Below are 13,113 nucleotides of genomic sequence, written 5' to 3' on the forward strand. Positions count from 1 at the left end.
TCTTACTCTTATTGCCCCTTTCTACCTTATCTATAATTCAAATCTTAAAGAGTTGCCTAGAACAATGAAAAATTAAGTGGTCTGCCTAAGGTCACACAGTCGGATGTCAGACAGAGGTGAGATCTTCCTCTCTGAAGTCAACTCTTTAACCATTATGCAAGGCTACCACTCTTTAGATAATTTTTGAAGAAACAAAGTTTTTGTCAGTACTTTAATCTTCAACTTCATCTTCTCCATGCATATTCTAATGTGTATACCTAAATTGAGCTTTTATTCTTCCTTAACCTTTTCCTTTTTATGTTACCTTGATTCAGTCTATACAAACTTATTCTTAAAAATTCTCATTTTTTTCTTTCATTTCTGCTCAAATTTCTTCACTTCTGTTATACCTGCCCTCTCCATTAGTTACTTTTGCAACTGGCAACATCTATTTTCCTGCTTAAAATGTTTGGCTTTGATCCTTCCCTGGAGAGCTTTCTTTATAGAATCTTCTTTAACATGTCCCATTAAACCGACATCTTGAAAGCAGGATTTTCCTTCCCTTGATCATTCCTCTCACATTTTTAATTTGTTCTCATTTTAACAAGAATTTTCTAATTCTCCTTAGGCCTTTGCTAAATTTCTGAGATTTGAGAAATTTATTCTAGATATTATTAGAATGTTAAAAAAAAAGAATATTTCTTCCATTTTATGTCATAGCTTCTCTTTTTTTTATTTCATGTGATTCCTAGCCAATGTTTCTTTTCTTTTTTTTTTTTTTATAAATATAAGGACAATTTCTTTTTTTGTAATAGCTTTTTATTTTTCAAAATACATGCAAACATAGTTTTCAACATTCACCCTTGCAAAGCCAAAGCTTCCATATTTTTTTCTTTCCCTTCCTATCTCTCCCCTCCCCTAGCAAGTAATCCAATAAAGGTTAAATATGTGCAATCTTTCTAAACATATGTCCATATTTCTCATGCTTCATAAGAAAAATCAGAACAAAAAGGGAAAAATGAGAGAAAATACAAAAAAGCAAACAACAGCAACAACAAAAAGGTGAAAATATTATGTTGCGATTCACATTCAATCCCTATAGTTTTCTCTCTAGATACAGATAGCTCTCTCCATCACAAGTCTATTGGAATTTTCCTGAATCATTTCATTGTTGAAAAGAGCCAAGTCCATCACAGTTGATCATCACATAACCTTATTGTTGCTGTATAAAATGTTCTCTTGGTTCTACTCAGTTTACTTAGCATCAGTTCATATAAGTCTCCCCAGACCTTTCTGAAATCTTCATGCTTATTTCTTATAGAAAAATAATATTCCATAACATTCATGTATTGTAACTTATTCAACCATTCTCCAACTGATGGACATCCACTCAGTTTTCAGTTCTTTTGCACTACAAAAAGAACTGCTATAAACATTTTCGCACATGTGGGTTTAATTTCCCTTCTTTATGACTTCCCACAGATACAGTTAGTAACACTGCTGGATCAAAGGGTATGCACAGTTTGATAACTTTTTGAGCATAGTTCCAAACTACTCTCCAGAATGGTTGGATGAGTTCCCAACTCCACCAACAATGTATCAATGTCTCAGTTTTCCCACATCTCCTCAAACATTTGTCATTATCTTTTCCTGTCCTTTTAGCCAATCTGAGAGGTGTGAGGTGGTACCTCAGAACAGTCTTAATTTGCATTTCTCTAATCGATGACAGCTTCTTGATAGGAACAAGCTCCAAGCTTTTTTTTTTTTCCCTGAGTAATACTATCCCCACAATATTTTGGGCCCCAGAAAGCTAAACTCTAAATGTCATATCCCAGAGGGTCATATGAGGAGCTCACAGCAATGAGAGGTCTGAACATGGGAAGTATTGATAGAAGCCTGGAGGATATGAGTAGCTAATCCTTCTGTCATGAATGGAAGGAGCAACAAAGACTTGTGAAAATAAAATGTGAGTGTAATGGGTAAATTGAGGACCTCTCACTTCATAATTCCAGACCCAGTTTCAAGGGTCTGTTAATCATTAAGGCTCTGGGAAGGAGAACCAAAGACTTGCTCTTCTAGTAGAAATATCTGATCTCCTGGACCTTAACTGCTTAGAAAAGAATCTAACTATTCAATGACCTGGAGATATTCTAAGAGGTCTATAAACTAGCTAATCTCTATTTGTTGAAGCCTGAGGTAAACTAAATCTCCTTGGTTATTTAATGAACTACTTATCTTTAAACAAATCTCCTCTTTGTGGGGGATTATATGGTTTCTTATAAAATCATTAACTAAGGTAGATTGATTCAGTTTATCTGGGGAAATAAATAGAGTAAACAGTTGTAAGCAGTTGCAAAACTGACCATCATAAAATTCAGGTCAAAATTTAACAAGTTCATATTACTTCCAAGCATTATTCTTGTGGTCACTACTATATAACTCATTTCAATCTCTGTGGAAATTAACCTCTCTAGACTGGCTGAATCCCACAGATGGGGGATTCCTTCTCTAGGAGTCTTTTGGGGCTGCTCTGTATGAGCAAAGCAGAATTGGATTAGCTCAAAAGAAATATGAGATGAGCAAAATTAGAGAAGCTGTCCCAAATGTTCACAAGGACTATTTGTGTCTGATTGTGACAGAGCATTCCGAGCTCATATTGGTCTGATCAGCCACAGCTGGACACACTGCAACTAGACTCTAACATAGTGATGTCATTTTGGTCTTCAAGACAATAATCAATTCCTTTCAGTTGCCTTTGGGACTATATTGGCAGCTTTGGGAAAAGGATCAAATGGAAACTTGTTTCTTCATTTGTGATTCTCATCTGGAGAAGCCATGTTGTCCACTTCAAAACTTCAAAATTGTAGTATTAAGATTTTCAATGCACTTTAATAGCAGCCACAAGTTTGTTTTTTTTTACGACTTGCCATAAGGATTGTGCTATTCTCATGGTGTTGGGGAGGCAGGAAGACTATCCAATGTAAATCCCAATAAATCATTTTGGTCCTTCTGTTGTGAAAAGTCAGTAGGAAGGCATAGGAACTGTGAAGTATTCTGCAGGGGAGGTGGTTTGCTAGAGGAATCTGTGGAGAAGTATACTTTTATATATATGAAGAGAATTACCTTTTTCATATACTTTGCTGTGTAGCTAATATATTTGTTCTAAACTAATGTGTTCTCTTGGCAATCTAGTAAAAGAAACATTGGTAAGGGTTTTTGAGTTGTGAGTTGCAGTGTATTCTCTCTCAAAGTGTGCTTTGAACCTGGGGCAGTATGTGTTTCCAAACAAATAGAATGCTCTTATAAACAGATTCTCAATGCCATACTGGCAGCTTTCTGAACTTCCCCAAAATGAAGTTGAAGTGCTGTCCCAACACTATCAGCCTTGTTCTATTTGGATAAAACATTCTATCATCCATAAAAATCTTAATAAAAAGTTTCAGCATGGTATGGAGCTGATAACTGGTTCTTTCAGGCTATGTTCTGGGATAGAAACTGGCAACTTCTGCCAAGCTATAAAAGTTTGATGTACAGATTTTGGATACTGTGTCTACCCTTTTATATATGTGTGAATTTTGGAATTTCAGATATCTTCTCTGAATCTATTACTTTTGATATTTCTTATGGTACAATAATATTCTGTTTTATTCATATATCAAAATTTGTTCTCTCATTCCTAAAAGAATACATATCTACTTTGTTTTCAGTTCTTCACTGAAACAGTGTCATGATTTATAAGCTTTGAATATTTTTCTACATATGAATCCTTTCTTTCATTCTCTAATCTCTTTGGGTGGTATATGCCTAGTGGTGGTATTGTCACTACTAAAGGGGAAAAGTATGCATAATTTAGTGACTTTGGGCATAGTTCCAAATTGCATTCCATAATGATTCCATCAATTCACAGCTCCATCAACAATGCATGAGTGTATTTCTTCTCCTACAGCATCTCCAATATCTATAATTTCCTCTTTTTTGTGTGTTTGGCAAAAAATAAAATGGGAGTGAAGTTTATATTACTTTCTACATTTAGTGGCAATTGTTCTTTAAATGAATGATTTGTGATAAATTAACTTGTACAGCTAGGGGAGAAAGAAATAGGCCACAGGAATGGAAGTTGAGAATTTAAGAGATTTGTTGAAGGATATTATTTGTAGCTAATAGATGTTTTGGAGGGGTGGAGACTAGATAGACATTCTTTAGATCTATATTTTGACCTGAATTTCCACCAGGTATCTAGAAACACAGGGTGTTAGATCAGCTAATAAAGGAAAAGGGATGTGAAAATGGAAAAAATGGATCGTTTTCCATACTTCTAGGTGGAAAAGAAGAGGGATGGGGTCTCTGAGTTTTTTAGGAGAAGCTCAGGATTAGAGATTGATTTTCATTGTCTGCATGCAGATCAACTAGTGGGCGTAGGAATGGGGAGATGAGAGGAAGATATCAGCTCCAAATTCCAACTGGTGTTAGTAACACAGTACCACAGATAGAGGAGGGTAGGATGGAGTACAGGGACAGTGGTGTGTAGAATCTCAGAACTCATTCCCCAAGATGGCTTGCAAGTTTCCCCTCTTTATACCCCTCACATTAAAGATTTCTAGGGATTCTAGGCCAGTGACTGGCTAGGTGAGATAGTAAGAATGGGTCCAAGGAGCTCACCTTTTTTATCTCTTCTCAGGTTGCAAAAGCAATTATTTATGAGAAGTAGGATGAACCAATCTCCCCAGAAACTCAATTCTGGAAGCAGGAAATTTTCTCCATGGTTTAGGGATACAAGGTGAAATAATGAACTGGTATAGGTGAATAGAAACAAACAAAATATCCTAAGGAGTTTTTTATACCCAATCTTTAGACTGCATTGAACCAAGGCTTTTAAAAGTCTTAGAACTTGCTTCTCCAGGGAGAGCAAGAGTCTTTGCTTTAAGGAATTAATGCTTTCCTCTTGGATTCTCCAACTGAATAATGCTCTAGAATATAAGGGGGAAAGAGGATTCTAAAGTATATACAAGAGTATATACATACACATTCACAGAGTGGTAGAGAACAACAGAGACCAAAAGTTATGGAAAGCATTGCAGCAATTAAAATCTCTTGGCTCTGCCAGCATGAGTTGGCAATGCCCTCCCTTTCATCTGGTCTCCCCCTCTTTGCCATTCTTCATTTCCTAAAGGGTTCATGTTGTGATACAGGAATCATCTGCAAGTGGCTGCTGGAGGTCTAACTCAGACCTGTAGAATGGATCTCTTCATGGGAGAAGAGGAGAAGGAAGAGGAGGAGGAGGAGACTGAAAGGCAGCTGCATTGTCTGACCTCTCTCTTCTTCCCTCTGCCTCCAATTTATTTCATTCCCAATCCACAAGGAACATCTGCATCAGTAAAGGCTGCTTTTCAACTCCTTCAAGTATTATGATTCTCAGCTGTGAAGGCTCTTGGAGAATTGACCTGCTCCTTCACTTAGGCATGGTCCTTAACAGGTTTACCCTTGGGTTTGGGCTCAAGCAATGTCAGTCTGCTAAGATGAATAAAGATTTTCCAGCCTTTTTAAAATGAAACAAATAAAAATAAGGACCCTCGTCCTTAAAGCTCATCTAGGTCTTATCTCACCCAATGGACTGCCTAATTAGAACTTTGAGCATTGATAACAACCCTTTCTTCTCCTTGGACAGCCACAGAAATGCCAGCCCATACTTTCTCACAAGGACAGTCCGATGTAACTGGTTGTGACAACTTCCCTGCTTTTCTTCAGCATTAATAGGTTTTTAAAAATAATTTTTTAAAAAATTTACACAAATACAAAAAGAGAAAAGGAAAAACAAACATGCCATGTACACAGCAGACCATAAGAGATTCAATATAAAACAATAGATTTTTATTTCAAGAAAACCCACATTGTTTTCAAATGTGTCCAGGTTTTCTTTACTTCCTTGATGGTTTTCTTTTGTTCTCTATTGTGCACTTTTAACATTTTTTCCCCTCCTCCCGACCCCCACCCTAGAGAAGCCTGCAATTGAGCATATATATATATATATGTTTACACAATATACACATACATAGATATCTATAAACATGTACACATATACTTATTTATATATGTATAAGATCTTACTGTTTATTTCCGTCTATCTCCTGTTTTTCTGAAGATGGATAGCATCTTCCTTCATAAATCCAAGTCTTTCCATGTTTTTCTAAATCAACCAACTCATTTCCCACACCACAGCAATATTCTTTTCTGGATTCAAACAGCATCTTCTTTCATAGGATCTTTGAGATTAATTTGGGTATTTATAATTGTCAGAATTACTTGGCTGCTTAACGTTGGTCTTAAAACAATGTTGTTGTTATTGTATAGAATATTCTCTTGGCTTTGCTCATTTTATTCTTTATTATTTCATGGAGGTCCCTACATACATTTCTTCAGCATTAGTCTTGATTCTAGCCCTAAGTGATACAATAGATAGACCACTAGGTCTAGACTCAACAAGATTTGAGTTCAGATGTGGCCTCAGACACCTATTACTTGTAACAAAAACAAGAAGAAAGGAAGTCTTGAAAGGTGAATACTATCCATGCAGCATTATTTTTTTGTTTTGATAAAAATTTGTTGTTCAGTTGTGTTCAAATATTTGTGATCTCATTTGGGGTTTTGTTGGCAAACATACTGATGCGGTTGGTCATTTCCTTCTCCAGCTCCAACACAGAGTTAGTGACTTGCCCAGGGGCACACAGCTAGTAAGTTTCTGCTGGGTTTGAACTCAGAAAGATGAGTCTTTCTGACTTCAAGTCCTGTACTCTATCCATTCTAAAATATAACTGCCCCTGTGTGTGTGTATGTGTGTGTGTGTGTGTGTGTGTGTGTGTACATGAATAAATGATTTGTCTTTGTGTGAACCTAGAGAAAACTAGTTCACATTGGCCAGAGCACAGTATTACTTCATAATACATCTGCACTGGCTGGTCCCCATTTATGGAATGTGCTTTTTCTTTACCTCTTGCTGTTCTTGCTTTCCTTTAGGTCCTACTTAAAACCCCACTTTTTTGATCTCTTTAAAACTAGTGCCTTCCCTTTGTTGATTATCTCCAATGTATTCTGTATATAACTTGTTTGATGTAGTTGTTGGAATGTTGTCTCTTCCACTAGAGTGTGAAATCCCTGAAGAGCAGGGACTGTTTTTTGCCTTTCTTTGTATCTCCAGAGCTTAGTACAGTGCGTGACATAGGAGGTACTTAATAAATGCTTATTGATTTGACTTGACTTGCTATGCCATATGGTTGCCTGTGTTTCTAAAACAGCTATTTAGTGGCCAATTATTGATGTATATATTTGTGGTGTTCTTCTTTAAAATATAATGGTTCTCTGGGAGCAGGTTTCTTGGGGAGGTAGCCCTAGTATCAATTCAGATCAATAATCACCCCAAATGTAGTCAGGGATTAAAGTACAGTTTTTTATTGTCTCTTCCAAAATCTTATCTCCTTCACTTGGGGCTCGACTAGTTTTCTGGAGGCCTTCTCTCTCCTTGGTTCCAAGAGCTCTTGCTGCTAGTCCTTTGCCTCTGCTCCCTTTAGCCTCCAGCCAGCACAAAGGTGGAAGATGGAATGAATCTGTCTTGCCTCCAAGAGAGGGCTTCTGCTGAACTGAACTGATGCTCCCCTTTCAATCTTTTCAGCTGAACTTCCAACTGAGCCTCTGTCTGCTTCTTATATATGGTATCCCAAAGGTTGACTCCTCTAAGAGAGTGGGATTATGGGATCTGAGAGTGGGATTATGGGTTTCTGATTTGTGAATCTCCCAAAAGTGTGAACCCCAATGAGTACTTAAATACATTAGTGAGCTAGAGGATTTGCCAAGTTCCCTGCTAAATTAGGCAACTGACATCACTTTGTAAGGATTCCAACATATATTAACTTTGAATGTCTCAATGTTTCCACATCAAACTCTCCTTCTCTCTTTTGGTCCTTGGCTGATGCTAATAGTCACTCTCATTATATACTGGCTCCACTGATATTTTCAGGATTCTGACAAAAGACGTGCCTTTTCCCATCTTCCCACTTTTTTGCTATACTTTTTCTAACTGAGATGGAGTCTTGGATTTTAAAAGTCCCATACTTCAAGGATTTTATCCTCCATCATAAAGAAGATTCCCAGAACTGTGCTTGAGAAGCAATGATCAGGTAGGTAGTATGGTGGATAGAGTGCTAGCTGGGTCTGGAGTTGGAAAGGTTCATCTCCCTGACTTCAAATCTGGCTTCAGACCCTTACTAGCTGTGTGACCCTGGGAAAGTCACTTAACCCTGTTTGCCTCAGTTTCTGGAATGTAAGCTGGAGAAGGAAATGGCAAGCCACTTCAGTATCTTTGCCAAGAAAACCCCAAATGGAGTCATGATGTGTCAGACATGACTGAAAAATGACTAAATGACAAACAGATAGTAGATATCCAAAGCAGACTTTGAACCCAAATCTTCTAGACTCCATCTGCAGAACACCATCAACTTGTGTTGGAACCAGTCATGACTTGTCAAGGAAAGCCAAATTTCATATCCTTTACAATGTATTTAAAAAACACTCATTCCAGCTTCCCTATTGTCTAGATTTATTCTCTTCCTGAAAACATTATTTGAGAATACACTCATGAATATGTGCAAGATAGACGAGAGAAGATGGAGGCTCATTGCAATTTACTCTTGGCCAAGTCCTTGGGCTTCCAAGAATCGTGTCTTCTCTCTTTATAGTACTGGGCTTGCTATCTCTGTATTTTGAATGTGCAGAGTGTGTAAGGGATGAAAATGAGTACTTAGCTATGGTTTTCCACTCTCTTCTGAATAAGAGGGCAGGTTAGACATCTGATTGTGACTGACCATAGTATTTGAGTTGAAACAGATCCTAAACTTCTCATTTTATAAACTTCTCATTTTATGGCCCAAACTTCTCATTTTATAGATGAAACTGAGATGTACAGAGATTGTGATTTGCTCAAGATCATATAGTAGCTGGCAGACTTAGATGATGAACCCAGGTCTTCTAATTTCAAATCACTGCTCTTTCCAATTCACTGCATTGCTCTTAATCTCTGGCCACTAACTCTATATCTACATGGCATATACCTGCTATGTAGACTCAAAACTGGTAGCAACTGAAGGGAGAAGAATTATGTTCTCTGTTCCAATTCAAATAAGACTTTATACCATCTTGCCATGTAAGCTACTAACCATATTCTACAGCAAGCTCCAGCATCATGGAACCTATAATGCCAGAGTAATAAATTTTCTATAGATCCTGAGCAAATGGCCTGATACCACTATAATTCTTTCCTAAGTCCTTGCATGATTTGGAGGTGAAGAAAAAAAATCTGTTAACCTCACTCTTTAGTCTTTCCTGGAGAAAAGCTGAATGAAATATTTGTTTGGGAAACTGGAAAGATCCATCTCATTAATGTAAGCAATTAAGGATGCCTGCCATAACAATAATACTTTGTAATTTGTGGAATATTTTATACTTTGGAAAGAATAATCTATTCTGCTTTTTAATTTATTTCTCTCAATTTCTGTGTAGTCCTTTAATCTGTAAAAAAAGAAGATGAAATTGGACATAATAAAGTTTTAATTGTTGTTGCAAAAATGATATAATTACATATTATAACAATGGAAAATGTTTTATTAGAGTACAAAACTATGACATAGTCAAAAAAAGAATTGGGTTTACATTCACAAATACTTTGTTGTCTAAAATCAAAAGGGAAATTCCAAAAAACACTTTCTCTACCAAACTTGTATGCTTAAATCTGTGGGAAAGTTTATTCTTTTTTTTTTAGGTGTGATCCCTGTGAGCTTTGAGCCCAAATGCTTCATGCTGATAGAAAGACATAAATATTTTACTTCACAACTCAGCACTTTCGAGGTTGTTGAATAATATAGATCCTTTTCGATGGGACAGTTTTTTCCAGGCCAGGTCTTGGCTTTTGATGAGCCACTTGAACTGCAGCTGGAAATTTGTGGCTGATCTACAGGTAGAAACAAAAGAAAAATGAAATGAAAGAATGATCCAAACTGAGCTTTTCTCTGCCTTGGTCTTTGGGAGAAACTTTTTTGACTATAAAAATGTCAAAACAAGTAGAAAGTCACCAGGTCACATGAGCTTGGCTGCATTTTCAGTAACTTCCCCTTATAAGCACCAGAATATGTATAAGTCTGAGTCTTCCTTATGACCTCCACCCTGTGCAACTTTTCTTAAAGACATGGATGACCAGTCATGCCAGAAATTAGTCAATTGGTCCATTAATGGACATGACTGTAGTCACAATTTTGTCACTGTGAATCTTTTTGAAAAGGGATGTGAAAACAGAAAAGTATTTTAAGAAGAAAAAACAGAATGGTTAGGATCTTTGAAAAAAAGATTAAGACATTCTAGATTATTTAGTTAACAAAGAGAATGTCAAGGGATGATTTAATAATTTAAGCACAGAGAAAATAACTATAAGAAGGTTGATGGCCATCTTGAATAAAGAAAGAAGTAAAGGAAATGAGCTTGAATGGTATTAAGGCAAAGAACAATTTGTTGGTAGAAATTCAACACTGGATCAACTAAGATGGAAATTCAGATCGGGCCTGAGATACTTAACATTTAGTAGCTGTGTGACCCTGAGCAACTCACTTAACTTCAATTGCCTTGTTTAAAAAAAAAAAAAAAAAAAAGAGGATGACAATTTGATATGATGGAAAGAGCACCAGGCTGGAATCAAAGGACCTGGATTCAAATCCTATCTTTGGATGCTTGTTTCCTATGTCACTATGGACAAGTCACTTAACTTGGATGACTTCCTGTTTCCACGTTTGTAAAAAGAAGGGATTGTACTTGTCTGTTGAGATCTTCCTGACTTGATCTATAATTACTGGATTTGGAAAAATAAACCTTCAAGGTTACTTAGTCTAACTGTCACTTCTTACAGCCTAGAAAACTTGGGTCAATGTTCAGCTCTCCAGTATCCTTTCAGTTTCAGGATCCCAAGCACCATAAATAAAATATTGATGGTGCTTAAGGGCACCTTCAACTCCCAGAAAGTAAGGCACTCTCTAAATCTTAGGGAATTTCTCTAGTAATATTCATTGTAGAATTCTAAATCAAAGAGGGAAGAGGAGAAAAAATATTCTTTTTGATTCTCAATATTAAACTACTTTGGAACCAAAGCATGAGAAATTAATTGTCTGGGGTATTTTGGGCCATTCAAAATCACTACAAACATATGGGCAATCTATCTACTGGTGAATGTTTTTGTTTTTGGTTCTTGGCACAGAGAATTCTCTATCCTGGGAACTTCACTTAGGAAAAAAAAAATTAGTTTCCTCCCATTCTTAACAAATGAAGTCCAAAGGACGAGTCCTTGCTGAATGTCGGCAGAATTATTTTAATGCAATTGAGGAAAAGACTGAATTTCTAGGTCCTCTTGACCTCCTTAAGGGAAAAAAAATGAACACCAGCATTTTCATTATTCCAGTTGGGATCAATTATTATCAGAAGAGTAACGTAATACCAGAGACTTGGATTGACCTTAAGAAGTCACCTGCTTTGATCCATTCAGTGGCTGAGCAAATTCTGCTTTCAGAAAACCCTTTTGGATTAACTTCATATTAGATTCATAGCTTGCTTGAGGGTGATGGGGAGGCCAAAAGGAGAAAAAAAGAATAAAGTAAATAAGGTGTGCATCAGAGAAGGAAGTAAAGAAAAAAAATGAACACATGAATATAATTTCTTCTATTAATATACACACACACATTTTCTTGATTTGGTAATTTGTTATATATTTTGAATCCTCCCTGATATTTTGCTAGGTACACAACAATGTTCTCTTTTATTTTGTTTTTGTATTTCTTTTTTCTTATTGTTTTTTAAATAAAATAAATATAAGTAAAACATATTTTCTATAAAATTAAAAAAAAACACTTTATATTAGGTTTAATGAGTAATAAACAGGGAGATAATTTGACAGGCTATTCACCAGAAGCTTGATATCCTGTGACCTCACCAGTTTCAGGAGATAAAGTTATGAAAACTTTTTCTAAGGTAGATTATTCCATAATAAGTAATCGCTTTAGAGAATTTCCTGAGAGGGTAAATAACTTGGCCAGGATCACACAGCCAAGGCCCAGACTTGATCCAAAGTCTTCCTGACTCTGAAGCTGGTTCCCTATCACCAGACAGCCAAGGTCCAACTTAAGGTTAATAAAATTATTTTTAAAACAAACAAACCCCAAACCACACTTATGTAACTGAAATCTGGGCAGTTAGCCAGAGGGGAGTTGGTACAACATGCAAGAACTGGAAAGGGAAAAGGACCACAGGTAATATCATATTTAATTGTGGAATTGGAGGAGGGGAAAGGAGGTAAAAGCTGAGAATTGAAAAAACAAAGATAGAGAAGGGGGAAAAAAACCGTAACTTGGAAGCATATATTGCTCAATATCATTACAATAATTGTTTTCCATTTGTGAAGCCTCAGTATTATGTGGGAAACCTGTAAACTGGTAGGTATTGTTAAGTAGTTAAGGAAATGTTATCATAACACTATTCAACCCCTTATCTAGTTATTAAACTAAGAGGCTGAGTCAACTTCCCTATGCCTCTGTCAAGACAACAACCTGACCGGGAAAATAAAGAAGAATTATCAGGATTCAGAAGGAAGTGGAAATAGCTTCATTTAGGAAAACAGCTTAATAATCCTGAGCAAGTTTGTGAAAATGAAGTTTTAGTTCACATATGGGATTTTTAATGCCAGCTCTCCACTGGAAGGTGCACAACAGGCTTCAGTGTTCCTTGTCCTATTTTCTATCTCATCTCCATCTTGGAATTGCTTGGTGAAGTCCAAGAAGGAGCTCAGGATAGAACTAAATTGAATATAAATTAAGAAGACTATTATAAAGCAAATTTGAAGTAGGTTCAGAGAAACTTGGAAAACTTGTATGATCTGATACAGAATGAAGTAAGCAGAACCAGAGAAAGAGTTTGACATTAAAAAGGTTTAAAGAAAAAAAAATTATTTGAAAAACTTAAGAACCTTGGACAGTATAATGATCAACCATAATTCTAAAGGAGAAATGGTGAAATATACTACTGACTTAGTGACACAGAGATGATGGACTCAAGATG

At 36.3% G+C, this 13,113-nt stretch overlaps 1 protein-coding gene across 1 annotated transcript in view; it reads right to left on the reverse strand.

Annotated features, from left to right (window-relative positions):
- Positions 1-9,555: 9,555 nt before the first annotated feature.
- The window catches only part of DAPL1 (death associated protein like 1), a 29,817-nt gene continuing 26,259 nt past the window's right edge, over positions 9,556-13,113 (reverse strand). The window contains exon 4 of the mRNA XM_003763880.4: positions 9,556-9,973. Within this exon, the coding sequence (XP_003763928.1) occupies positions 9,857-9,973 (117 nt within the window). The 3' untranslated portion in view covers positions 9,556-9,856. The remainder of the gene's footprint in view (positions 9,974-13,113) is intronic.

Source organism: Sarcophilus harrisii, chromosome 3 (assembly GCF_902635505.1).
Source record: "Sarcophilus harrisii chromosome 3, mSarHar1.11, whole genome shotgun sequence".
In the NCBI taxonomy this organism is placed as follows: Eukaryota; Metazoa; Chordata; class Mammalia; order Dasyuromorphia; family Dasyuridae; genus Sarcophilus; species Sarcophilus harrisii.